At 55.5% G+C, this 26,877-nt stretch overlaps 2 protein-coding genes across 4 annotated transcripts; one reads left to right on the top strand and one right to left on the bottom strand.

Annotated features, from left to right (window-relative positions):
• The first annotated feature begins 1,074 nt into the window (after positions 1-1,074).
• MICALL1 (MICAL like 1) lies at positions 1,075-22,360 on the top strand. Of its 3 annotated transcripts, none has more exons than XM_076337938.1 (16): positions 1,075-1,232; positions 7,387-7,435; positions 9,305-9,446; positions 10,570-10,673; positions 11,405-11,541; positions 13,911-14,491; positions 15,009-15,072; positions 16,180-16,571; positions 16,891-17,369; positions 17,855-17,989; positions 18,318-18,444; positions 18,791-18,881; positions 19,268-19,341; positions 19,662-19,776; positions 20,111-20,157; positions 20,479-22,360. In XM_076337938.1, exons 1-16 carry the CDS (start codon positions 1,087-1,089, stop codon positions 20,598-20,600), a joined length of 2,805 nt encoding a protein of 934 aa, XP_076194053.1. In that variant the 5' UTR covers positions 1,075-1,086; the 3' UTR covers positions 20,601-22,360. The 3 variants fall into 3 exon arrangements, with proteins under 3 accessions (XP_076194053.1, XP_076194071.1, XP_076194061.1); XM_076337956.1 differs by having other exon boundaries at positions 1,185-1,232; positions 7,387-7,648; XM_076337946.1 differs by lacking the exons at positions 1,075-1,232; positions 7,387-7,435 and adding an exon at positions 7,684-7,867.
• Positions 22,361-22,488: 128 nt separating this feature from the next.
• On the bottom strand, positions 22,489-26,793 carry C1H22orf23 (chromosome 1 C22orf23 homolog). Its single transcript, XM_076337970.1, has 6 exons — positions 26,613-26,793; positions 26,200-26,262; positions 25,630-25,806; positions 25,010-25,144; positions 23,722-23,822; positions 22,489-23,407 (listed from the first exon to the last, which is right to left on the bottom strand). Exons 1-6 carry the CDS (start codon positions 26,791-26,793, stop codon positions 23,303-23,305), a joined length of 762 nt encoding a protein of 253 aa, XP_076194085.1. The 3' UTR covers positions 22,489-23,302.
• Between the last annotated feature and the right edge of the window lie 84 nt (positions 26,794-26,877).

The raw sequence follows: 26,877 nt of genomic DNA, 5'->3' as shown, positions 1-26,877 counted from the left end.
AACTCAAACATCTGTGTGATGGATCAGCCTTCCACAGAGGTAGCTATTGCCCCCCTTTGCCTAACTGGAAGTGAAAAAAATGTTTAGCAAAATAAAGTCACATTTAATAGTGTTTCCCCCCAGCCCCTCGTTGTCAGACCATCACACTAAACGTGCAAGCCAGCTCTCGTGACAATCCATCTCCTCGATGTTGTGGGTTCCTGAGATTGTATCGCACTCTTCCTCCGCTTCTTCCAGGGCTTCCTGTGAAGTATCGCCTGCAACTCCAAGTGTCCTTATCTTCAAAGCCCTCCCTGGCCCCGTGCCTACCCCGGGAGCCACCTACGTCCCACATGTACTCCACTGATGTTTCCAGGTCCTTTGCCGCTGCAGCTTTTGCCCCTAGGATGGCCGAGTACTGCTTCTGCCTAGAGCAGCCTACGTCGAAGCCTGAAGAGGATCCAGAAATGAGGTTGCCTGGGTTTTTGTTTTTCCTTTAGCTGACGTTAAGCTCGAGTTCAGTCCCAACTCTTTTTAGTTCCTGCTTGCAGTCCTCCTCCTCCTTCAAGGACTGAGTGGGAAAAAAAGGCTGCAACTTTGGTTCAGGGCTTTTCTCTGAGAATTCAGCCTTCCCTGAGCTGGGGAGAGCCACGGGGCGGGTGCGTCTCGCCAGGCTGCTGCCCTACTCACCTGGAAGCAGGGAGCCCTGGGGTCTGGCCCTGCTCCCTGGAGCGTTCAGGTCCCCTTTTTGGGGGACTGCTTTGTCCCTCCTCTCTCCCGTGTTTCCTACCCGCCCCGCCAGCTGCTCGGGGTCGGGGTCTGACTCTGCCGCCCGTTTCCCAGCCCTTCCCCTCCTCTCCGGGGAGAGGCCGCGGTGCTCCTCCCCGGCGAGGGGAGCGGGCAGGCACCGGCGAGGCGCCGTGCAAGCGGCGGGGAGCGGAAGGGGGCCTCGGCCTGCCCCAGCCGCCGCGTGCCCCGGGATCCGCAGGCCCCGCCCCATGGGGACCCCGCCCCCCTGGCTGCCCCGCCCTTGCAAGCACCGCCCCCGCCCCGCCCCGCCCCGCCCCTGGGCTCGCGACGGCGGCGGCGGTCGGAGCGGCCGCCCCCATGTCGGGCCCGCGGGGCGCCCTGCAAGCCTGGTGCCGCCGGCAGTGCGAGGGGTACCGCGGCGTGGAGATCCGCGACCTCAGCGCCTCCTTCCGCGACGGCCTGGCCTTCTGCGCCATCCTCCACCGGCACCGGCCCGACCTCCTGTGAGTGTAGCGGCGGTGGCGGTGCAGGCCGCGCGGCACCGGCCTCGCCTCGCCCGCCGCGCCGGACGGGGCGCCGCGGGGCCCGGCTCCGGCCCGCGGTCGCCGGGGGCAGGGGGAGGAGGAGGAGGAGGAGGGGAGGCCTGGAGGTTTGGGGTGCGCCGGGAGCCCCGTTTCTGGAGGGGCTGAGCCGTCCGTGCCCCTTTGCTGCTTTCCCGGGGGCTGCCAGGGCGGGCGGGGGGCTCGCAGGGAGCTGGGGGAGATGGAGGCGCCGTAGGAAACGGCTCCGGGCTGGCTAGCGGCGAGGGACAGTTTCCCTGTGCGTGGACGTGGGGGGGCTGGGAGCAGAGAGTGGGGCAGTGGCTCTGTTGTCTTCTGAAATAATTGGGTATGGGGATGAAGGATGCTGCGTTTCAGTGAGTGGCTTTCTGACCCGAGCTCGGAGACCTGTCAAGGTCAGGTTTAGCAGGAGTTGTGTGGTTTAAGGCCGAGGAGAGCATGGAGGTGGGCTAGGTCTGGCCTCGAGCTAGTGTACTGGTACTGCCGTACACCCAACTGGGAGCGGTGCCTGTCAGGGAAGAGGCATGGCGCTGGCAGCTGGATGTGGGGGTGTTTTGCCTCTGTGAGAGGTGGGCATTCCCACTTCCTGAGGACCAGAGGCCTGCCTGGCACAGGGACATTCTCAGCTGCCAAAGGCCGCCACTCCGAAACATGCAGAGCCCTGGACCAGGTCGCTTCATGTATTTGCTTCTAGCTTGTTTGCTGTGGATGCCGCAGTGAAAGCAGGAGGTACGAAATACCAGGAGGGATATTGATCCTTGCTAGCCTCCCCCGGCAAATGGCTTGGAGTTGAGTTTCCTCAGTCAGTCTCCCTTTTGCAGGGTGACTCTGAGGGGGGAATGTGAGTTTCAAGAGGCAGCCAGTGAGTTTGGGATTGCTCGGGGGCATGGTGTTAGGCTGGAGAAACTGGCTGAGCTACTGGAAGGAATCTGCCCCGACCTGCCACCGTAACCCTGCGTGCCCCGGCGCTGCTGGGAATCTGCCTCCCGTCTGCTCTAATCTTTGGTAGCCCTCGTAATGCAGGTAGGCATCGCCCCACCTTGCCGTGCCTCTGGCATGCATGCGCTCCTCGCCTGTCAGCAAAGCCCGGCGGTGCGTACCCTGTTGCTTTCTGCTCCGGGGCTGGTGGTTCTTCCTCTGACGTTGCCTGAATTGACCAAATCCTCTTTTCTGAGCTGGCCCCAGGACGGCCTTTTGCCATGGCATCAACCTCTAGCAGGCAGAGGGTTGACAGTGACTCCACTGTGGAGCTGCGGTGTCCACGAAGAGGGCAAAACAGGCCTGCTTCTTACAAGCAGAGGCTGAACCAGGTAGGCTAGAAACCGAACTGCTGCCTGCTGTGTTTCAGGTGGCTGGCACAAAACCCTCAGCGTGGCGTTCGGGAACCACCGAGAGCTGAGACGTACGATGGCTTTGCATTGCTCTGGGTCTTAAGGAAGCTGCATGGTCTTGTGTCCCAGCAGCTCCCGGGCGGTGTAGCTTGCTCTGACCAGCTAGGATAGAGCCTCTGAAAACACTCCCAGTTGCAAGGCTGCTGGAGGGGAAGAGGCAAATTAAGGACAGGAACACTTGCAATTACTGTGTTTCTGAAATTTTTTTTTTTTTTGGTGAGTGGCACAGTAACTGGGAACTGAAAAGGAGAGGTTCAGCAAAAGCTTACAATAAACACCACTAAAACCACTTGATGGCTTCCTGTTAACCGTATTTACCATCCCATTAAGCAGCAGCAACTGCTCTTAAGTTGTCAGTGGGCTTAAATCTGCTCCTGGCAGATGTCCTAACTAAATGCTTCACAGGTCCTCTGCACGAGCTGTAGTGTAGAGACAAAGCCCAGGGCCTTACAAGGACATGGCATGTTGTAGAAGGATTTTCAGAGGGTGGTCAGGAGAGTAGCGTCATTTCATCTGATTCCAGCTTCTTCAGCCTGTCCCGATTTGGAAGTGGGAAGATCGGATCAGAGGCAGTAAATCTCCTGATGGCGGAGGAAAAGTAGTTGCCCTTCTTTTCTTCTAAAGTGGTTTCAGTCAGCCCGATAATGGGACTTGGCAGGGATCTGCGAGTACGTTTCTGACCTTGCGTGGTCTTCCTTTGTGCGGGGCTGTCCTGGCCCGCGTGAGACAGCCGTGCTGCTCCCTGAAGGCTGAAGTTCCTCCGTATTCAGCTGCTTCCCCACTTCCCTGGGTCGCAGAGGGGAGGAATGAGCACATCCATACAAGAGCCAAGCTGGACCTCTCTTCTCTACCTGTGCAGCACCGTTCCTCTGGCACCCTGATCTTCCGGGCTTTCTTTTGCTTCTGTGGTGGCTGTTGGTCTGTCCCAGTTGTCTGACCCTGCCCAGAGGCCCCCTTGTTGCACTACTGTGCTGGTAGGTGACACACTGCGGAAAAGGCTGTCGTGAAAAGCCATACGGGTAAGTGAGGCTGAGGACAGCTTTCTGCGTGGCCTCTGATTTGAACACAATCGCCTTGGGATGAGGCAGGTGGCATCAGAGGGATGCTCCCCTGGAGAGCTTTGAAGCAGCTCCTGCAGAGCTCTTGGAAACACTAGAGGTTTTGGTTTGGGGTTTTTTTTTGAAAGAAGCAGACTGGAAGTGCTCAGTGTCTACTGAATCTGGCTAAAGGTGTCTTGAACTGACCACCAAGGATGAGGTGCATACCTGCGGGACCTGTCTGTTGAACCATGAAGCTGAAAGTCCCTGACTCTAGCTCTGCTACTGTACACGCATCGCTTGGTTTCACTGCCTCTCTCTCACAATCGGGGAAATGCGAAACCTGGATTTAGCCGCTGACTGTGTGATCTCAGGGTGAGACATTTAATCTCTTCTTTTCCCTTGTCAGTTAAGCTGGAAGCATCCAAGCCAAATTTGGCAGTGGACTGTGGGGATGAATGAGTTTGTTTGCTCAGTGCTGTGGAAATCTAAAGCACGAAATCAGTGTTTACAAGGCATTTGCCACAGCTTAGTGAAGCAAAAAGCATCTTTCAGTGTCCCAAGCTGTGCAGCCTCCACGGAGCTCAGGGGAGGTTCTTGGCATCCGGGGATGAGAAGAATAGGAGAGCATGGCACATGCCTTTCAAGTGCCGAGAGAGAGGCAGAGGCTTGAGGAAAACAGGAGATGAGCTGTGCGCTAGAAATGCTGTTTTGTGTACCTGGAACTGTGGGTTCGGTTACAGGCAGGGTCACAAATCTAATTTGTTCCTTCCCATGTACTGCCTGCATTTCCCTGACAAGGCCTGGAAAGCTGAAGGCTTGTTATGCGGCACTGCCGTTAATGTGCTCATGATTTATATTTGAGGAATCCAGGAATTTGCTCTGGTTTTAGCTGTACGGCACACCCTTCCCCCTTCCCTGGGTCTGCTGTGCTCCCTGGCAGCTGCCCTAAACCCCGGACTGCTTAGTGGCTCTGTACCTAATTAGGTAAGCGCTTGGGATGTTATTTGCATGGAAACATTACTCCAGGATATGCTACGACGCTGGGGTTTGCTGAGTCAAGACAGTTGTTCAACTGGGATAGCCAGAGTCTTGCCTATTCTTACATCCGATCCCTTGGACTGGTATGTTGTCAGGAGAGGAGCCTGAGCAGGGCTGGATGAAAGGCTGCTGAGATCAGGGCAAGGAAATAATGTGACATGCAGCCACATGTCACGGAGCTGTGGGATGGCAAGTTCTGGTCTTTCTGCAGAGAAGGCGGTTTATAGAGAGGAATGGAGTGACTTTCTCCCATGCCTGGGAGGCCGTGCTTCTTGCACATTGGTACAAGGAATGTGCCCGGAGCCGCAGGGATGCTGTGTGGCAAGAGTGGCACGTGGGAGCGCTCATGTCGGGAGTGACGGAGATCAGCGCAGTCCTGCTTGGCTTGTTCGGAGAGAGAGCTGGAAAATGCAGCGGAGAGGAACTGAATAAACTGTGATCCCTGGGGCCTCGTAGTGATGGACCTCAGTATCTCGGGTAAAAGCTGAGAGTCTGCAATCCTACGTTAGTGGAAGAAAAAAATCTTCTGTCCCCTCGCTGCTTGGGAGCTCCCCTGTTACCTCTTGAGCTTCACGTCCTCTCTGCTGGCATCTGCTTTCCCAGGCAGATTTGCCTTGGTTTACTAAAACAGGTTTGGTTCGCTGGGGCAGAGTGGATTGGACATTGTTTTGTCTGTCAAAAAATACTATCCCAGCCCAGGCCACCAAGGAGTCTTCAAGCTTCCAGCTGCACCACTCCCATATCCTGAACGTGAGGGCATTCAAAATGAAGGTCATGAATGTTTAGAAGGCAGTTGATATATAACTTTGCTGTCATCACTTCTCCTGTGTTCCCAAGCTGGTATTTTCTTTAAAAGGAAAAAAATACAGCAAGGTTAAAGGGGTTTTCTAGGGGAAAAAAAAAAAAAAAAGAAAAAAGACTTAGGGAAAAAACATCTCCCAGTGGAAACTAGTCATAAATACAAAAAAGGCGCTAGTTTTCACATCAAAGGGAACGCTGCGGCTGAAGTCTTTTCTCACCAGCGTGTAGAGAGGGAAAAGTTGCAGTATTTTGTACAGGCTGAGCTCCGTGCATGTATTTGCATGGGCTTTCAGAAAGGTGCTTAACGCAGAGCTGAACGTCCAGCCCATCTTCTGCCTATCTGCCGCATTTGCTCCCGCAGCAGCGAGCGGCTGCAGTTTCATTTATCTGGGAGGGAACGGCACCAGCAGCCTCTTGCTTTTGCATGGAGGAAGTGTAATTTTATGGTGGCACAGGCAGCTGGTAAAATCTTTCTGAGCTTATCACGGACTTCCTCTGCAGCATTGGGAAAGGCGCGCGAGGGGCTTCGAGAAGGGGCTGGTTGCCGCGCGGTGCGGTGCCGGGGCGGGTTGCGTTGTTCTTACAGGAAAAGGCAATAAAATCCAAAGGGGGATGGAGGAAGGGAGGCTCCCGGAGCCCCTCTCCGTGGACGCATGGCTGAGGATTCACCGTCTTGCCCGATTCCTGCGCACCACCTTTGGGGTGGGGAACATGCTCCCCCCCCTCTAATCTGAATTGTCTTTCTGGGTTGGCCTCCCAAGTTTTGGCACCTCTCTCTGGGCTATTGGGGTGGCTTCGCCTGACCCTAAACGTCTCTGGGCTGTGTCCTCCTCTGTGAATCCAGCTCACAGGCACACCGGGCTGCTGCATGAGGTTTTTTTGGTAACGAAGCTGAGATCCTTGGCAGGAAGGGTCTGTAATCAGTTTAGCGTGATGCTGTTTTCACACATTATACCCATACGCACATGCAAAAGGCATAACTAACTCCTTCCTGTATCTCTCCCCCTGTGTTGAAAACCTGCAGACCACTTTAACCCTCTACCCTCTGCTCCTCTGACAAAGGCAGCTAGTTGATCCCTGTGGCCGGGCTGATTTGATCCCCCGAAGGGATCCAGGGGAGCAAGTGAAATGCCACAACATGTCTGGGTTGGGAACTGCTGGGGTTCCTCTCTGTGCCCTGAGCGCCTTGCATTCAGCAAGCTGCCTCGCTGTAAAGGCTGCAGCCGAGGATGGTTTGCTGTGTACTGCAAGTGTTGGGGGGCAAGCGAGGACAGAATTGTAGTTTTAAGATCTTCTGTGTCACCCCAAATCCTGGGGTGACCTCAAATCCCTGAAGGTGGTGCAGGGAGGTCTGTCTAAGGACCCTCGTAGGAGGGAGAGATCTAGTGCAGGGGCTCTTTCTCTTGAGGTAGGGGATCTGCTTCCCCATCCTCCTCCTGCTGTTGTGCTGGTGGCCTTGGAGGGGCAAGTTCGGGGTGATGTCATGCACCCTTCAGTGCACCGGTGTGTTGTGCTAATCGGAACGTGGCCCTGGTATTTCTGCAGCCTTTAATCGCGAGGGCAGAAGAAGCGGGTAACAAGAGACGAGAATGACATTTTAATTTCCTGCTCACCACCCATTTGGGACTTGCTTTCTTTTTTTAATTGCAATTTCCCTTTGGTTTCTTTGTCCCTTTACAACCTGAAATCTGCTTTGCCAAGGTTTTGTTTATCTAGGGTCTTATATGTTGAGTTGAAAGGTTGGCTGTCCTGAAAACCTGCGTGTGGTGGCATTGGGGTATTTTTCCTCTGCACATCATGTGGCTTTTTTGTGCTTTCTCATTTCAGAGACTTTGATTCTCTCTCCAAGGATGATGTCTATGAGAATAACCGCTTGGTAAGTCCCCATTATGCAGTGCACAGAAGGAAGAAGGGACATGAGAATGACTTGATGGAGGTCATGTGGTGAGGGCATGAGAAAAATCTGTGTTTGTAAGTAACAGGCAGGAGCTTCTCTGGAAACATAAGGGAATCTGAAACATCAGTTTCCAGCCTGTACTGAAGAGAAGAGAAGATGGTTATCCTGACAGTTGCCAAGACAACATCTCAGGTGAAGATTAAAATGGTGCAACACCTTGTTGACCTCAGCTGTTCCAGACTTGCAGGCAGTGGAAGCAGGAAGCTAGTTTTACTCCAGGCATAAGAAGAGAGGAAGGTCATGCTGGACGTAGGCTGGTCTGCAATGTTCCCCTCCTGCTTGGGACAGCTGGAGCCAACAGCAGAAGCAGGCAGCGGGGAATGGGGAGATGCCCAACCCCAGGGGCTAGGGGTAGGTAGGACAGAGCAGCAATAGCCTTGGTTTTTTTCTGAGAGAAAGACCTAATTGCTGCAGGCCCCATCTGATAGTCCGTGGAGAGACATGGGCCATCACCTTCCCAAGACGAGTTGAGCTAGGTCATTTGGGTTTTTTCAGGATTGGGGCTCTCCAGTTGGGTCCTGGCCATGCCCTTTCCTAGACCAGTTGGCCCCTTTCAGCCATTAGCAGCTGTCTTTTCCCACTTGAGAGCCACGCAACAGGTTTCTTGTCCTTTTAGTGACCCCTAAGCTGGGGTCTCTCCTTGCTCCCTGCTGCTTGCAGCCTTGTGTTCAGCAAGGCTCAGTCCAGAGAACCGTCTTAAAGCCAGGCTGAGCAGAGCTGGGTGTCTACAGTGGGCATTTCACACCCCCAGTTACTGCAAATGTCTGTTTTCATTTATTTCTCCATTCCTTTTCTTTAGATCCCACAGCCTGCACAGCATCTTGTGCCCCAGAGACCAGGCACCTTCAGTGTTTATCCACACCCTGCACCTGGTACCTCACCATTCAGTGCCCACACCACTCCCATCCCCTCCTGACTCACTTTCTCTTCAGTCCCTGCTGTAGTCTTGCATCCCCTCTCCCTCGGAGATCACTGTGGGTACGCTGCCCTCAGCACAACAGCGGGATGGCTGATATATAGCCAGTTATTCACATACACTGCTAAGTGGGAAGCTCTCAAACAGCTATTTTCTTCCTTCACGCCTTCCTTTCAAGTAGTCGTGTATGCAACTGTAGGAGCTGTGTGCTTCTTATCACGATGTCCTTGTCATTTCTGCTTGCTGAGACACAGAAAAGCACTGAAGTGGCTTGTGCGTGGCAGGGTGCTGGCTGTTGAGCTGGGATGGCTATGTTAACTGTGGGAGGAGAAGATGTGGCACCCCAGAGCATGAAAGGACGGGCAGAGTCTGTGTTTCTGTGGGGTGAGCATTTGGGGTGACCAGGGACACTGCTCAGTAGAGCTGGTGTTTGGCTGTGTCGCTGGAAGTATCTGCCAGCCCTAGGCCCTTCACAGTGGCTCTGCTGGGCTGTTGCGTGAGGGCACTGGTGGTATGCCCGTTCATGGGTTGAAAAAACACTGGGGTTTTCTTCCAGTGAAAACTGAATCGTCCTGGGAGTTACCCTCCCTGTCCCAGTGCAGCAGCCAAATGCCAAGACCCCTCAGGTGGGAGTTGCAGGGGCACAGGCAGCTGAAATGACTTGGAGGAAAGGGCAGCTGCAGCAACTTGTTCCCTTGCTTCTGATGCCACCTTTCCAGTCAAGCGGCATGTCTGGGAGCCTCTCTGTCTGTAAGGGATGCCATAGGTTTACTACTTAACCTTCCCCAGGGCCCTTCCAACCTGATTTCTCTGTTATTTTTCAGAGAGCATCAGTTTTTTCTCCTTAACACCTCTCTCTGCTGTTCCTGCAGGCCTTTGAATTGGCAGAGCGGGAGCTGGGCATCCCAGCCCTGCTAGATCCCAATGACATGGTCTCCATGAGAGTCCCCGACTGCCTCAGCATCATGACTTACGTGTCTCAGTATTACAACCATTTCAACAACCCCAGCCAAGGTGAGTGTCCTCCCACCCCTCTGGCTTCCAGTTTGCCTCCACTTGAGTACGGGAAATCCAGCGTTACACTGTGCTTCTTCCTTTCTATGGCAAATGGGAGCCGTGTGTGTTTGTGGGGAAGGGGAGAGGAGCAGGTAGTACCTGCCTTTCCTGGATCTTGCTGGTGCTGGTGAGGAAGGCTTGGAACCAGGAGTGGAGCAGGGCGAGGTTTCACAAGAGGTGGGGAGTGATTTAACAGCTCAGGCTGCGGAAAGAAGAACGCCTTGTTTCTCCTCCCTCCGCGCTGCATTCCTACCACTTGGGTTGGGCCACCACCTCTGGTGCTCATCAGACCCCTTTGTGATCTGCTTTAACCCACTAAAATGGGAGAAAGCTAGATAGGCAACCCGCTTACCACAGCTAATTTTTATCACATCAGTAAGCATAAGGCAACTGGAGGACAGAGGGAGGGGAGCCAGGGTGGAGTGTCTCAAATCAGCTCATCTGTCCTTGCAACTGCAACCTGAGCTGAGTGTTGCTCTGAGGCAGCTCTTCTAGGACATCCCTCCTGGGTGGGGATGAGGGCTCCAGGTCTCCTCTGCTCCGCTTTCTAGCCACAACGTCAGATAAATCTCTTCCACGTGCGTATACTTCTCCAGGGATGCTGACCTCCCAACTGAGGACTCCCACTGGGGACTGGTGTGTGAGTGCCAGCCCTGACGGTCAAGGGATGCTTCACAGACCTGCTGATGGCCTGGAAGCCCTGGGGCCCAGTGGGCCACAATATATCAGCATCTACCCGGGGTGCTCTGGGCTTTAAGCATTGCTTAGGGAGTTGATTCCAAGGAAGCCAAGCAGCATTTGATGAGTAAATCAAATCACAGTGAGAGGCTGGTGTCCCTGGGCCATAGAAGGGGATCCACAGCAGTGCCAGGCTCTCTGGCAGCCTCGCAGCCAACCCATTATTAGTTTGTGTTTGTCTCTTCCACCTAAAATAGGCGCTGAAGTGTCAGGAGCAGCAAGTCCTGTCCTATGTCACAAGGCTAGATGATTTTTTTTTTTTCCTCCCATCCCCTTCCCCCACACGGGTGGTGTGAGTCACTGTTCCTCTCTGTGCCTGATCCTCCTTGCCTTCTGCCTCCAGCCAGAGTCCCTCCGCCTATGAAGCACCCAGCTGCTGCCTCCTCGCCTCCTCTGCTGTCCCACAAGAAGCCTGTGGCTGTGGTTGAGAGTCCCCCAGCACCACAGGTACCTAATTTCTTGATTCAAAGCCGGCCTGAGGCAGTGGTGCTCCCTGCGCTGCGGGTGAGGAGACGGGAGAGAGCCCGTCACACCGGGATAGATCTTTGCAGGGGGCTACCTGTGTATTTTGGGGTGGAAGGGGTGTTTGGGATTTTGGTGCTTTGGGGGACCCAGCTGAGAGAGTGGTTTCTCTCTAGGAGTCTGTGGACTGAAATTTGTCCATGGCAGGCAAGAGGTTGCGTGGATTTGTGCCGGATGGTTCCTTGAGCCACCCAGGGCACAAGCACCCTCCTTCCTATGGGAGGATAACCCTGTAGATGAGGAAAGAGCAGGAATGTGGGATTAGAAAAGCAGAAAAGATGCCTTTTTCTTTCTTGGCCCTTTATTTCAGGTTTCAGCAGATGTCTGAGATGGCACATTTTCCAAAGAGAGGGGGTTCCTCTTGCAGGTTGCTGCTGCCTGGGGTTTAGATTAGTCCCTTCCACAGCCCATCAGCCCTAGATAGGGGCAAGGCACCTTTCGGAGTGGCCCCTTCTAATTTGGGAAGAGGCAGCCTGCCTGTGCCTGGGCTTGGGGACAGCTGTTCTGTGCATTGTCAGACCCTGAGGTCAGCTCCTGAGCTTTGCCACAAGCACTCAGTGATGGGCCTTGCACAGGGAGCAGCTGCTCTGGATGAGCTGTGGGCTGGGGAGCGGCTCATGGCCCCCATCCTGAGCTCCCCGTGTGTTCTGCCTCAGGACGATGCCCCCTTGGACCCGTTGGAGCGATCCCAGCGCTCCACGCTCAGCAGTACCTGCGCGGCCTGCCGGCAGCACGTCCATCTGGTCCAGCGCTACCTGGCTGAGGGCAAGCTCTACCACCGCCAGTGCTTTAGGTATGTTGTAGCCAGGCCTGGTGGGGCGGCCGGTCTCCTTGGCAAACTGGAGGTCTGTGGCCAGCTGCACCCCGTCTTTGTGTGTCTGTGTCCTTGGGCAACATGGAGCATCGACAGTGCCCGAAATGGTACTGAAGAGCATCTGTTTGCCTGCCAGCCCCCTGTCCCAGGGGTCTGTCTAGCCCCTTGTGTCCAGCCCTGTGCTGCTTGGCTCCCCTACTCCCTGCCTCCCCTGCTCTATTGCATTTTCCCACTTCACTGACTTGGGATCCCAGCCCCTTGTGCTTCTCCCACCTCCATAAACCAGGATGCTCTGCCTCTTTACCGCCTGCCTACCCAGAACCCCCAACACCACCTTCTGATGAGGTCTAAGCCACGACATCATCCTACAGACCTCCTTCCACCTACACTCCACATCCTCAACTGGATATACAGGCTCCCACGCTGCCTGGGGTGGTGCTGAGCTCTCAGGGGAGCATGTGGAGAGCTGCAGACTGTTACCAAACCAAAGAATGACGGATTAGATGTCAGCAACTCTGTGGTTACTCCCTGGGTGCAGGTCCTTACCTGCAGCACCTGTGAAGTCATTTCACTTTGCTTTCCCTGCTCTGATAATGAAGGGATGAGATCTCTCCTGTGGGCCACAGGACAAGAGCTGGCAAGTGGGCAGCTGGCATCAGAGGACAGAAATATTGAGCCACTGGGAAGATACAGGAGGCCTCATTCACTTGTATAAACAGTTCCTGCCCAAGCCAGCTGGGGATGTATCATAGAAACTGTCTCAGGAGGGGAGCTGGGCTGGGGCCCATCAAACTTCCCATCTGCAGCTGGGGCAAAAGCAGGAGCTTTGGGGTGCAGGTGCAGCATTGCTCATGGGCCAGGAGTAGGAGAGGTGCCATGCCTGCCTTGGCACAGCTCATGGCCCTTCAGACTGAGCAGTGAGATCCCAATAATTTTATCCCAAGTGTTTTGCCTCCTTATGCTTTTCTTGTATCCGCCCCCCCCGGCTGATTCATGGGTGCTATTTGGTGGGCATTGTCCCGTGGCAATGTTTTCTGTGGGTTGACGGAGATAAAACCAAAACAAGCCTCTTTCTCCCCTTGTCCAGACTTGCCACCTCTTCATTTCATCATACCCCTTCTCTCTAGAGCCCCTGTGTTCTCACGCTTCTGCTCTTCATTTCAAAGGAAATCCCAGTCAACTGGACACCCAGAGCAGAATTCCTCACCAAAATTATCTGCTTGCAGTGTAGGGCAGCCAGCTGCTGTGAGCGCCAGGTATTCAGACAAGAAGGAACAAGCTTGGTTTTCATGGGAGTGCTTGATCAGCCCCTTGCCCTTGGCTTTCTTTCATGTATGCTATCCGCCTCCTTTCCCAGGTGGAAAAGGGCTGACGTGGTTGACGGTGCTGTGTATTACACTTGCGCCTGGAGGGCTTCATTAGGGAGGATTCAAAGGCTCAGCTGGGAAAGAGTGGATGATCCAAGGAGATGTGGCAGACAGCAAAGGACAGGGAAGCTATTAGCCCAGTTTCAACAGGCAAGGCAGAGTGTAAGCACGGCCCTACTGCAAGAATGGCCCTACTGCGTCATTCCCTGGTCCTTCCAGCCAAATGCCGTGACCCTGGTGGGGGTCATGGTCAGCACCAGCAAGGGTGAGCACGAGACCAGGCTAGGCTTGTATGCTGCTTCTCCTGACTACTCTTCAAGCCTCCAGTGTAGGGATTTCCTGAGTTGGAAGTGGCGTCATTTTATTTAATACTCAGAGTTTTGGGGGGGGGGGGGGGGGGAGAGGTTACTTTTTTTTTTTCTCCCCACAAATGTGTCTGACGGTTCTTTAACCCGCCTGGACCCTTGGCCCCTGCAAGGCAGCCCGTAGCTTCCCTGTGCTGGTTCTGAACCAGCTGTTCCCTAATTCCAGTTGATACTCCCTGTTTCATGTCTGTGAATGGTCGATCCCTCTCCCCCTCCCAGGGCCACCTGCAATCTTGTAATTCTCTCTCCTGTCCCCCACCAGCTGCATCTTTTCCAGGAAAACTGTGGGTTTCTACTTTTCCAGGTCTGGAAACCATGCTGTGTCCCAATACCAACTGTTGCCCTTCCACATCTATTAAATTCTTTCCAAGTTGAAGGAGGAACCCAAATGCATGCAGTATTTGAGCTGTGAACTCCCCATGGGTTCTCACAGTGGCGTGGTGATGTTTCTCTGTTCCTCTCCCTTCCCGAATGACTTCCCCATGACAGCGCTAGGATTTAGTAGCAGGGGTGGGAACTAACTCCATGGCCCTGTAAGGATCTCCCAGATGCGTTGTCTTTCTTGAGGGCAGGATGACGTCCCCCATCTGACGGGGCTCTCTCTTCTCATTGGCAGGTGTAAGGAGTGCTCCAGCACGCTGCTCCCGGGGTCATACAAGCCCGGGTCGGAGGCAGGGACTTTCATCTGCATGCAGCATCGTGGTAAATTTGCCATGAGCGGAAAGGCAGAGAGGAGGCCCAGCCCAGACCGGCAGTCGCCAGAACTAAGAACTGAAACTGGGGCTGACAGCGTGGGTGAGGACACCCTCCCCGCAGGAGCGGAGGTCGGGAAAGATGACGGTGACTCCCTGGAGGGCACGGCAGAGACCCATATGCCTGCAGAGGGGCCAGCCAGCCCAGCGGAGAAGGACAGCATGCCCAGCAAAGCAGAGACAGCAGTGCCCCCTGCCCAGGCAGGCAGCGGGGTGCCTGTCTCCCAGACTCCCCCCAGACCTCCCCTTCCCAGCAAGCCCATGGTGCTCACCCAGGACAAAGCCAACTCACTGGACAGACGGCTCAGAGACACGCGGCCCACCCCTGCCCCAAGGAGGGCCACTGATGGGTCAGCTCTCTCCCCTCCGACCTCTCACCCTGTCCCCCGGCCCAGGTCCACTTTCCAGGGCGAGGGCAGCGAGTGTGGCCCTGGCATGGTGAACGGTAAGAGAGCACAGTGGCGGTAAGGTTTACCCTCCACCTCCGCAGCGGCCACGGTGGTCGGCTGCAGGTTGGATGAGTTTCGTTCCTTCTCTGCAGCCTGGCGCCCTTCTGCCTCCGAACAGATCTCGGGCTCAGACAATGAGCTTTCGTCTGTCAGCCATCCCCATAGTGGAGAGAGCAGCACTAGGTTTAACGCCTGCGTGCTCCCTTGTATTTCTCCAGAGGGTGCTGCCAGTGTGGAGAGAAGGTGGCAGTGCTAGAGCAGTTTGCAGTTGTGGGGACAGAGGGGCATGTGAGTTCTCCAGGTGCAGCTCCCAGGGTGGGGTGGGAGAAAAAGGCAAGGGGGATGTTTGGGGTTGACTGACTGCACCAACTGTGGGAGAAACGCCATGAGGTCTTCAGAGAGTGGGAATAGCAGCCTCCCGCGGGGAGATGTGTAAGAGGTGCCTCGTGTTGATTTAACCTCTTTCTTCATGTCCTTTTGGTGTTGTGACAGTCTGACCCTGTGTCTTTCTAGGTAGGGTACCTGAACCCAGCCCCCCTGTCCCAAAACCCCGAGGGAGACCCTGCTCCTCTGATCGGTACGTCCTTCTGTTTGCAGATCACCTGCACACCCCATAGTGAGGTGGGGCTGTGGGGACGGCTCAGCTGTGGTCTCCTCTCCCACCTCCATCAGCTCCTGCTCTTAGGAGGATGTAGGCTATGACCAGGTCCCTTCCCTTACCTAATGGGTGCCAGCCCAGTACAGTCAGGCTGATAGTGTTAGTCCGTACCTCCCAGGGTCTTTGTCTCTTAGGGTTTGTAAAGAGTTTGGGGGCTTCAGAAAAGCATTTCTGTAGCACATGCAGACCGCCAAGTGCCTTCTGAAATGGCCCTGCTTGTGGGTGCTGAGAAGGGGACACTTGTCTGCCTTGTGGAGGGTTTGTCCCGGGAAAGGTCCAGTGCAGGGACATTGTGAGTGCCTGGCTGCAGCCTTTACGCCTCCTGGGCTCTTACCCAGGAGCCTGCTGGCATTAGTTCATTCTTGCCTGCTCTTGGGACAGAGGTTGCACAAGCACCCCGCATTCGCAATGGCCAAGGAGTGGGTGTGTGCAGCAAGTGACAGCCACTTTTCCTGATGAGCAGTGATTCACTGAGCCATGGTGCAGGCTTGCCATGGGCTGTGCCCAGAGAGGAGCAGCGGCGCTTCCAGCCGTGGGAGTTAGCAAAGAGGAGTCTGTCCCTGGGATGCTTGGATGATAAGGTGACGAACAGCCCTCTGAAGTGTAGGAGGGGAGCCAGACCACAGAGGGCAGGTATCTGGTCTCAACTCCCCCTCCGTCCACAGCCTGGGGAGCAGAGCTGGGTGTAGGAATGGTGTCGGGGAGGGGAGAACAGCTGTGCCCATAAAGCTCAGCCTTTACCGCTGCTTAGCAGATGGAGGCTGTAATATCCAGAAACCAAAACGCTAGGCCCAGTGGACAAGTCAGGCAGGCTGTACTTCCCTCAGACCCATAGGTTTGCCTGCAGAGAACAAGACACTTTGTGTCTGGGGAAGACTAGGGCCACCCTTGGATGAGAAAGCTGTTTCTGCATGGGAGACATCCTGTTCCATCCGTCCTTTCCCCTGAGGGCTAAGTCCCTCTCCTGTGCCTCACCATCCCAGCTTGTCTCTGCTCCCTGCCACCTCAATCTCTCTCTTCTGCCAGTGCTGGAGCTGCTATGAGAGCCAAGGACCCGCCGTGGATGGCCTTAGTGCAAGCGGAGCCCAGGAAGAAGCCAGCTCCCCCTCCTCCCCCGGGCAGCAGCCATGAGACTCCGAGTAGGACTTCAGAGGAGGAGGAGGAGGATGGGGAGGAGGTGGGGAAAGTCAGGAGTGAGGAGAGCAGGTCTGATGCCACAGAGCCCAAACCGTACAACCCCTTTGAGGAGGAGGACGAGGAGGAAGAGGAGAGTGCTGCCACCCAAAAGAGCACACCTGAGCAGGAGCAGAGTGAGACTGCTGCCAAGTCTCTCCACCCCTGGTACGGCATCACTCCCACCAGCAGCCCAAAGGCGAAGAAGCGGCCAGCTCCGCGAGCCCCCAGTGCTTCCCCACTAGGTGAGCTTCTCCCCACTCCCTTATCCCTCCTCCGCAACCCCTGTGCAGCCCCTTGGAGGCTTCCCCTTCCCAGGCGCCTCTGCATCACCCTGCCAGGCCTTTATGCAGTGATGGTTGTGCTGGGGCTTGTGTTAGCCATGTCCTCTCTACCCGCTGAAGCACAGCATTTGCAGGCATGACCTTTGCACTGGAGGGTCCCTTCTGTCTTCTCTGAAGATAGACAGACACTGGTTCCCTTTGCACTTGCCCCTGCCTCCAGTATATACCTCTTTCCCGGCTGCCCCCCTGTTCCTCCCTGAGCTCTCCCTTTGCTTTGCAGCCCAGCACCCCATCTCCAGGCTGTCACACTCCGAGCCATCATCCTCCACCCCATCTCCAGCCCTCAGCCTCGAGAGCATCAACTCTGAGAGTTCAGCCAAGGTGCTGGGTGACACTGATGAGGCCTCAGTGCCCAAAAGCTCCTCCGAGCCCACTGTCCACACACCGACGGCCACCAAGACCTCTAGCACTGACACACCGCTGGCCAGCGTCTCCTCCAGCGAAAGCCCTGCTGCCCAAGCCAGCCTCTCTACCAACTCCTCCTTCTCCTCCTCCAGTGAGCTGGCCAGCTTCAGTGGGGAGGCGCAGCCCAGCACCCCACATGCCAGCAGGAGCGTTTCCACTGGCAGCTTAAAGACCAGCCCCAGCCGGCTGCCCCCCAAGCCTCCTGCTGGGGCTAGCCCTACACCCATCCTCTTGGCTTCAGATGGGGGTGCTGGGAGCCCTAAGACCCCCTCCTCGCCCAAGCCGCAGCTGAAGGTGAGATGGTGACCTTCCTCCCGTCCAGATCAGGGGGCTTTTGTTCCCCGTCCATCACTCAGTCACAATGGGGATCATGAGTCCAGGCTTGCCCCTTAGGTAGGTTTGGTGTGTGACCCCCTGAAAGCAAGCCTCAGGCATGTGCTCATTAAATGGTGGCTCTGCTCCTACTCTGCCTGCCCCACATGCTAGAGAAGAGGCAGGATGTCGCGTGGTCAGAGCAAATAGGAAGGGAACTGTGAAGGAAAATAATTCAGCATGCTTGTTAGAGAGAAGCTGGGGAACTGATGCCAAACAGGAGCACAGCTGGTTTTTGCCCCGTGGCTAGGCTGCTGGTGGAGATCAGTGCTGTGTTCCTCCTCTAGGAGGGTGTGGGGCAGGACAAACCCTAGGGCAACCCTGTCTGCTCAGTCCCAGCTGTTGGGATGCTATATCCCTTCCCTTTCCTGGACCCCCACCTATCTCCTTTTGTCCCCCCTCTCCAGTCTTCCTGCAAAGAGAACCCCTTCAACCGGAAGCCATCGCCTGCCGCCTCCCCCTCTGCAAAGAAACCTCCCAGGGGCTCCAAGCCAGTGCGTCCTCCCGCACCGGGTCACGGCTTCCCACTGATCAAACGCAAGGTAAAAGGGCCCTCGGGAGCAGGGGAGCAAAAGCCAGCTCTGTACTATCCCCCAGGGCCATAGCTGTATACATGCACCTTGGTAATCCATGTGGGGGTAGGGACTGCAGCAGATGGCTGTGGCTGGGGAGGATGGTGTCTAGGCTAGACCCCATTGATGGCAGCACCATGGTCTCCCTTTGCTCCAGAGTGGGGTGGGGATTTTGGATCCACGCTTAGGTGGAGTGGTCTGTTGTCCCTCCACCCCCGTTAGTGTTGACCAGCCTTAGGGTTATCCCTGGAAACTGGAGGTTGATGGTAACGGAAGTCTCTGCCTTGTGGTTTGGCAGGTGCAGACAGATCAGTACATCCCCGAGGAAGACATCTATGGGGAGATGGATGCCATCGAGCACCAGCTGGACCAGCTGGAACACTGTGGGGTGGCCTTGGAGGAAAAACTTCGCAGCGCTGAGAATGGTATGTGGAGTGGGCTGTCTGTGGGTGTGGGGCAGGACAGACCCTAGGGCTGCTCTGTGTCCAAGGAGATAGCAGTGGTGACTTCCTCCCTGCTGATGCTGGTGTTGGAAGAGCACAAGGGGCTGTGCTGGGTTCCAAGAACAGCCATACCCTGGACATGGAGATGTCCCTAGAGTGGAAACAGGTGGAAGAAGAGATAAGGTCTCTCTGGGGCTCAGGAACAGGCTGAGGTCAGGTTGGCTCCAGCCCAGTGCCCGTCTCCTGGCTTGGCAGAGCCCATCCTGATGCAGGGTGGTGGGATCCTGGAGGGCTTAGGATGGCTCTGAATTGTCCCTTTGCTTGGCAGACGGCCCTGAGGACAGCCTGCTGGTGGACTGGTTCAAACTCATCCATGAGAAGCACATGCTGGTGCGCCACGAATCGGAGCTCATCTACATGTAAGTGTGCGCAAGCATGTGGGGAGGCACTGACGCTCTTGCGGGGATCCCTGTCTCAGCCCTCCTGAAACTGTGCTTCCAGGGAGAGCCTGGCACGGCCTCCTTGCCTGGAGAAGGGAGGGAAAGAGGCCAAGCGGACAAATGTATCCAAACACACTCAGAACTGACCCACTGCCAGTCACCAGAGCCCCTGCAGCATCTCCTCCAGGAAGGCCTTAAGCAGCCAGGGCTGGTCCCTGCTGGCGCTTGGCTCCCTGGCCCTTTGGCTATACAGGATAAGACCAGCATCTCGGTGGTTCTTTCCAAGCTCACCCTGTACCTTGGGATGATGCTCTGCCTCTCTGGAGCCTTGCAGTGGTTCCTGGCAGTGCCCCCTTCCCTTGCAGCTTCAAGCAGCAGAACCTGGAGCAGCGGCAGTCAGACGTGGAGTATGAACTGCGTTGCCTCCTCAACAAGCCAGGTAAAGCATCCTTCTGGGTGCAGTTACCTCCATTTTTCCCCTGGGCTTCATCTCCCCTCTGTCTAGGTGGGTCTCAGGTGAAGAGAGACAGATCTTTAGGGATGCCAGCGCAATCAGTTGGCTCTAGAGCTGCTGTCCCACCTCATTGCATGCCCCAGCCTTGTGCAGGGATGTGCTCCTTTTATCCCCATGGGATGCCACCTACAGGGCTCCCCATCCACAGCACCGCTAGCCCAACTGGCCCTGCAGCCATGGCAGGGTAGCAGGGGATCGTGCTAGGGGATCAATTGCCTGTCTTTCCTCGGGGTTTGGCTGGGTAGAGAAGGACTGGACCGACGAGGACCGAGGGAGGGAGAAGGTGCTGATGCAGGAGCTGGTGACCATCATTGAGCAGAGGAATGCCATTGTGAACTGCCTGGACGAGGACCGGCAGAGGTGAGTGAGGAGTGGGGTGGGCTGGGGGAGAGGGGAAAAGTGTGGCCCGTCTGACTCAGTGCCACAGTAGCGGTTCGGGGGGGTGTCCCAAGATGTCCCTGTTGCTGACGCCTTTCCCAGTCTTCCCAATTCTTGTCTCTTTGAATGCCTTGTGTGGGAAGGACAGGGCAGTACTTGCAGCAGGTGGGATTTATCCTGCTGGTAGCAAATGCTCACAAGACAGTGATGGATCTGCCCCTCCACAGTTTATAAGTAGGAGATTCTCTAGCCTTAAACAATACAGCAGCTGTTTTCAGGGCTGAATTGCTGACCTATTTCCCACTCTTTCTTTCAGAGAAGAGGAGGAGGATAAAATGTTGGAAGCCATGATTAAAAGAAAAGGTAAGAATCAATCAGGAAGATTTTTGGAGTGATGTTTTCATTGCTGACCGCAGCGAGGGGCAGCATGAGCCATTCATGAAATTGTGTGCAGAAGGAGAGATTGAATCTGTTCTGTGTAGACTCTGGAGCCTTTCCTGTAGGGCTGTTAAAGTTTGGGGCACAGTTGTGCTGCGCACCCCTGTTATCACAGAAAGAAGCATGCATACGGTGGAGGGCTTTGATTCATGGCTCTCACCCTTACCCCTGTCGTTGCGCACGCGTGTGTGTGTGTGTATACAACCATCAGCATCCCGCAGTAACAACCTCCCTTTGCAACCCCAGAATTTCACAAGGAGGCGGAGACTGAGAGCAAGAAGAAAGGCAAATTCAAGCCCATGAAGGTGCTTAAGCTGCTGGGCAACAAGCATGACTCCAAGAGCAAGTCGTCCAAGGAGAAAAGCTAGAGCAGAGGAACACCAGCAGTGGGAGGGATGTGCTGCCTGACTGCCCTGGCCTCTCCACAGCTGGCTGGAATGCCTGCCAGGAAAGGGGGCTTGTTTCCCTCCGCTCCCCTTGCCTCTCCCCCTGCTCCCTCCCCAGGCACGGAGCTGTCACCCCGGGGAGATGCCAGCCCTCTGCCCAGAGCGGGGGAGTCCGACCAAAGCGCTCCTCTTCCCAAGGCTGCGGAGGAGCCTGACCGTCCCCTCCATGAAGCCTTGCTAACGAGGCGGGGAGAAGATGGATTTGCTTTTTGGATATGTTACCCCATTGCGTGTTCTTGCTATTAACTGAGAAGCAAGCCAAGGAGTTTGGTGTTTGTGGGAAAACTTGCACTAACTGCCCCCCCGTCCCTTCTCCCGCTCTAACTGTGACAGTTCCACGTGCCTCTGACCTCTGCCAGGAGGGGACTGGGCCTGCCTGTCCCTCCCTGCCCACCCGCTCTTGTCCCCTTCCTGTCCCATCTTTAAACTTCAGGAGAAAGCTCTGGCATTAGAATCGGGATTCTTTGGGTTTTACTGGCCTAAACTGAAACGTTAAGAAAACACTCCCGCATCACAAGGCTCTAGAGCCATAGCCAAAAAAATAACTGGTGCCCTATTTATTTTGAGCTGTCCCCTCCCTCGAGCACCAGGGCTGGGTGGGCTCCGTTACAGGGCTGAGAGGACCCAAGGGGACAGTGTACAGCTGCTAGGATGTAGCCCTACTCAGGACATCTAACTCCCCGCTGCTGCTAAACACCGCTGACTCTGCTGCCTTCGGGGGAAGAGAGGAACATTCCTTTTCCAGGCAAGGGCAGAAAAGCTCAAGACTGACTCAGTGCCGGCAAGGGGCACTAAGCTTGTGCCCCTGCTCACCAGTGCCATCCTTGAGCGGCTGGGGAGAGAGGCACGGTCACAACTGACCTTTACCCAGCTTCATCTGTGTATACTTTAAAAGTGTGCAGGGTTTGGCTGGTTATTTTTTACACCTCCTTTACTAGATGAATTCAAACCCACCCTAAAACTTTTTAAATCCCTTATTTTATTTGTCATGTGTGTGTGCGTGTGTGTACAACGGAGGAAGGAATGGGGGGGGGCGATGTTCTTCCAACCATCCCTTCTTCCTTCCATTTTTGTTTCCTGCCTTCTCCTCTAAGGCGAGGAGTTATTTATTGAATTGTTGGATCAGTCCGAATTAGAGTTTCATGGGTGTTTGGTTGGTCAGCTGTTCGTCATGCCTTCTCATTAGCAAATTAGACATAACCAGCCCCTAGCAAACTGCTGCAGTCCCTTCTAAAAACCCAACAGGCTTTAGCCAAAACGCTTTTGGAGCAGTGCCTTGCAAGGTGGCTGGCATAGCATTCTTGGAAAGGGACCCTTGTTTCCCAAAACCTGAGGGACCCGAGCCCCTCCTCAATCCCAGCGTGGCCCCCGTGGCTGGGAGGTGGCAAGCTCAGCCCTGCGCTGGTGTTGCCATCTCACTCTTGCCATACCCCAGCAGGCTGATGAGGAGCAGTGGTAGGGGAGGGGAGATCCCAAAGCACAACTCTTCTCCAAGGAGAAACAAATCCGCTTTAGAGCCTGCAGTCATGTCACTGTTGCCAAAGGCCATCGGGATCGCTGCAGCCTGACACCCCTTGGCCCCGCGCCCGGTCAGAACTCTGATTTGTAAATTATACTGTACTAACTCCGTGACTTCCATTCACCTGAACAGAAATAAAAGAGACATTGGATTTAAAAACCGATCGCGGCTTAGGTTTCCGATTCCTTTCTGTATCCATGCTGTTCTGGGGACAGGGCATGCTGTCTGGCTTTGGGGAGTGGCTGACCGAGTGGCTGAGTATTGCTAAGAAGCAGATGATGAAATCTTAAGGAAATTGGGAGGTGGGCTTTATGCAGGAATAGCAGGGCATCGTGCTTCAGCCTGCTGGAGGACAGAGGTGGGGGTATGTATGAGGTGAGCAAACAGCCGTTTCCAGGCTCTGTGGGAGACCGATGGCTGTTCTGCATACCATGCTTTCAGGAACCAAAAAACCACAGCAAGCCCGCAGCAAAAAGCAGGATGTGCTGGGCTGAAATCCCCTCTCCCTCCTCAGCGCAGCTGTGTTCCTGAAAGCCTGCCCAGTTTAGCTGCTGACAAGAAGTTTGCTGATGCACACAATTGTGCTGACCTGCAGCAATGCTGGAGGCTCGTGTTTGCGCAAGGCCACGCCGCTGCATCTTCCTCCCCGCCGTCTGCCAGCGCAGCCATTCCCAGAGTCGTGGGGACAGGAGCGGGTCGTAGATGTGGGTGGCAACACACGTGTTTGTTACCATCGTACTGTCATGAGAAATCTCCACCTCTGGGTGGATGAAAAGGAGTGACATTTTTACTGGTGGATTGCTGTACTCTGAGGCATTGCATAGGCAAAAGAAGGCTCTGCTTTGTCATGTTTTGGTAGCCGCTGCTGTGTGTTTTCATCTCTTTAATATCGTTGAGCAAGAAGGGATCCAGTGCATGGGATGGATTTTACGACAGCTTTCTTCTGTTACCAGTTATGTACAAATTGCTCCTGCCTTCTGGCTTTAGGCAACAGGTGGTGCTGCCCCCTCTTCGGGCACAGGCACAGACCAGCTCTTGAGACTCCGATGCTGAGAGTCTGGGAAGAAGAGGTGGGAACAAACTGCGCTTGTGTTTTTCCCTTGGCCTAGTCGTGGGGATCGGATTTGTTCCCACCAGGGATGTCTTTTGTCATGACCTCTCTCATTTCCTCACTTCTCTTCTTGTCAATGATCTCCATCTCACGCATTTTCTGCAAAGTACAAAGGGGAAGGACTGAGCAGGGAGAATGCCGGCAGCTTTTTTTTTTTTCTTCTTTTGCCAACCCCAAGAACAAAGCTTCTATTTCCCTGATTAAGTTACATGCAGGCATGGAAAAAAAGGCTGAAAGCCTCTATTCCCCATTGCCCAAATTCCTGTCTGTCCCATGCCATGAAGGGAAACACGGTTCTCCCCCCTTTCTCCTTCCCTGCTCAGGTAGTGGAGAGAGACTCTGCTTTAAGGTTTCTGACACTAGGGATTCCCTCCACGCACCGCACGGCCAGTGTCGCCAGGGCCCTCGCTTACCTGTGAGATTTCAGTGAGGACGATCCTTTGATACTTCTTGCCCTGTCCTAGAGCTTCCATCTCTGCCAGGAACTTCTTCCTCTCCTGAACTTCATTCACCACTGACAGATAAGAGAAAACACTGTGGAAACAGGATTCAGCCGAAAGGCAAGAAAACACGTTTCTGTCTAGATCTGAACCCCATTTCCTAGCGCTGCTTGAACAGCAGTCCCACCAGGGGAAGGGTGATGTCTGCTGTAACACTCCTCTTGAGCATGTCATCAGAATACCTCAGTAGTGCCTTACGCAATGAGAAATGTCCCCCCTGCCCATCTTCTTACCGCTCCTCATCTTGCAGGAACGGTAACTTTCTAGTTTTCTTTGTATAGACAATTCTGTGTTGCCTGTGGGCAATTTAACCGGTCTGTGGGTGGAGACGGAACCTGCTTAAAGCCGTTGACATGCATCATCACCCAGTGACCACAACCATCTCTGCTCCCAGGACCAGCACAGGCACAGAGTATTAGCTGCCGCTTTGCAGCACAGACCTGCAGCCAGCTGGTCCAAATCTTGGCATGTACAAAGTACATGGGTATTTCAGATGTGTCAAGGACAACACTCAGCTTGCAACAAGTTTTAGAGGATACAAAGCATGCGTGAAGCCAGCCGCACCGGCTTCCCTGCAGCAGGGACCAAAGCACCACTTCTCTACACGTTATTCTAGCGTTGTCCATCTTTGTGCTGTTCTCGCTAGCAAAGGGCTGGCTGGGGTGTACACGCACATTGAAGATTCAAGCACAGAGAGGTATTAGGCAGGGTTTTGCCATCCCAGAATACTCTGCAGGCCAAAGTCCCTCACTGTTTAAAATTCTGCTCGACATTTAAGCTTTGCTAGTGTAACTGCTCTGATCTTGGAGTGAAAGAAAACAGCCCAAACCATGGTCAGGCTGGCAAGCATCCTAGTCTATGTTAAGTCACGCTGGCTGGAAAAAAGGACCCGCAGTACCTGGGCTGCCTGCCCAGGTCACCCTGCGCGTCTCCAGGGTATTCCCCTGCCAGCAGAGTTCATTTTGTGCGGGCAGCCCAGGGAGCTTGAATCTGCCAGCAAACCTCTGCAGTATAAGCTTGGCGAGGACGGCTGGATCACGGCGTCACAGCAGCCAGTCCTTTCTCTTGGAAACTGGGCTTTGTGCCTCCTTCCGCAACGGGCTTCAGGTTACCGGCAACACGGCCTGCCACCCCAGCCCTCGGAGGGAGCCGGCCTCCCAGGGTTCCTGCCTGCCTTCCTCCAGGGTACATAAAGACATACGTTCTTCAAACCGGTCAGGCTCAGCTATCTCCTCTTCCTTTGTCTGAACCAGCGTCTGCTTCACCTTGTGCTCCACCACATCCTTCCCTGTTGCTAAGATGTTTTGGAGCCTTTGCTTCTCCTTTTCCAAATCTCCTGTGAATGCCAAGGGGAAAATAAATGATTAGCAGCCCATCTCCTCAGGGAGGAGCCTGGCCACACTACTCCTCTGATAATGATGCTAGAGGAAGCGTGACGTTGACGACAGCCCATCCCCAGACTGAACTGTGGAAGCACCGCACAGGTGTACCCATGGTGAAGAGCCAACCAAACTGGCATCAGAGCTTTGATTCGTGTTTATAAACTAGAAAATTACACAGCACTCCCTTCTTTCACAAGGACTGTGCGAGTCCCTATCACCTGTCACCCCCCTAGCCAGCAGGCAGAAGTCAGCGAGCACTTACAGCAGGTATTCCCTCAGAGATCCATTTTTAAAGCATCTTTGAAGACAGGACGTGTGAGGATGAAGAGCAATTAAGATAACCCTTGCCGCTGCTGAGATTGCAGGCAGGGGATGGACATAAGGGGAAGAGAGGGACTGGACGGCATCATTTATTTATCAGCGGTGTTTGCCGACTTACGCCTTGCCCGTGGCTTAAATTTCTCTCTGGCGTAGGCATCTCCGGCCTGGCAGACCTTGGCAGGTCGGAGATGCGGTTTAGCTGAAAGCCTGCTCGGCTGACAAACTGGTGGGGAGGAAGCAGGCGCTGGCTCTTTCCTGGGTGTGGGGTGGCACTGGAGGGGCAAGGTATGTCCTCCTGGAGAACAAACCAAAAATAACGGTAAGTCAGACAGAGAGGAGCCTGGATGGATAGCCCTGGGCTACCACCAGCAGAAGATCTGCCTGTTGATCCACTGTAGCACCACAAGCGAAGACCCCGGGTGCCACAGATGTCTCACCCTGGCTGTTGGTACGCGCTGACATGACACAGACTGTGGTTCAAGCCACGCCATTGCATCTTGTTCCCTGGATGACCCTTGGGGACACCTCGCCCCGTGCGTCCCCGCGTGTCAGCAGCAGCCATGCTGCTGTTTTAAAGCACTTGCCCATCCAAGCAGGCTGTGGGCGAATGCCCCGTCTCACGGTGAGCAGAAAAAGCTCTTCACCGCAGCGCAGCGCCGGGCGGGAGAGCGAGAGGGCCGTCACTCACGTTTCACGAAGTCCATCAGGTATCGCCTCTGGAAACGCGTCAGCTTCGACTCCTCCATCATCGCTGAAAAACATGACGTGTGGGTGAAGACGGCAGCCCGAGGGGGCTCCACGCCTCCCCTCCGGCAGCGGGGACAGGCTGGGGAACCCCGCGGCCAATCCCTCCTCGCAACCCAAACCCCAGGGGGAAGATGCAGCTTCAGAAGACTCAAGCCGGGGCGGCGCCACCAGCGCCGGGCCCGGCCGGTTCCCCCGCTCCCGCCCGAGGGAACCGCGGTGGGACGCTTCGCTCCAGGGCGGGGGCTCCTCCCTGCAGCGGCCGCCGTGGGGGAGGGACGGGCCGGATCCCGGCGCTCCGGCGGTGCGCGGGGTACGGGGAGGCCGGGCCCGGCCCCCGCCCCGCTCCCCCGTTACCTCTCAGCAGCTCCCGCGTTCCCGGGCTGTACCGGGCTGGCCCGGCGGCGCGCCCGCCGCCGCCTCCCCCCGCCGCGGCCGAGCTCCCGCCGCGGCCCGGCACCCCGCCGCCTCCCCGCCTCCCGCCGGGCTCGGCCGCCGCGGGCGCTGGCGTCACGTCGCGGCGCTCCGACGTCTCCATAGGGACGAGCGGCGCCCCGGGAGGGGACGGAGGCGCGGAGGGGGGGAGGCGCGGCGTCGCGTCGCCCCGGCAACGGCGCCGCCG

The sequence above is a fragment of the Aptenodytes patagonicus genome, chromosome 1 (assembly GCF_965638725.1).
Source record: "Aptenodytes patagonicus chromosome 1, bAptPat1.pri.cur, whole genome shotgun sequence".
Classification (NCBI taxonomy): domain Eukaryota; kingdom Metazoa; phylum Chordata; class Aves; order Sphenisciformes; family Spheniscidae; genus Aptenodytes; species Aptenodytes patagonicus.
Note: the sequence above shows the minus strand (reverse complement) of the source record. Positions and strands in the feature narration are given on the sequence as shown.

What these genes read in the sequence shown, in the direction of transcription:
- MICALL1 (XM_076337938.1), top strand. Translation starts at nt 1,087, where the DNA reads ATGTCGGGCCCGCGGGGCGCCCTGCAAGCCTGGTGCCGCCGGCAGTGC. An exon ending in CGGCACCGGCCCGACCTCCT is followed by an intron (nt 1,233 to 7,386) that starts GTGAGTGTAGCG and finishes TTCTCATTTCAG; the next exon opens with AGACTTTGATTCTCTCTCCA. An exon ending in AGAGTCCCCCAGCACCACAG is followed by an intron (nt 10,674 to 11,404) that starts GTACCTAATTTC and finishes GTTCTGCCTCAG; the next exon opens with GACGATGCCCCCTTGGACCC.
- C1H22orf23 (XM_076337970.1), bottom strand. Translation starts at nt 26,793, where the DNA reads ATGGAGACGTCGGAGCGCCGCGACGTGACGCCAGCGCCCGCGGCGGCC. An exon ending in CCTGATGGACTTCGTGAAAC is followed by an intron (nt 25,807 to 26,199) that starts GTGAGTGACGGC and finishes TTTGTTCTCCAG; the next exon opens with GAGGACATACCTTGCCCCTC. An exon ending in TCCTCACTGAAATCTCACAG is followed by an intron (nt 23,408 to 23,721) that starts GTAAGCGAGGGC and finishes TGTACTTTGCAG; the next exon opens with AAAATGCGTGAGATGGAGAT.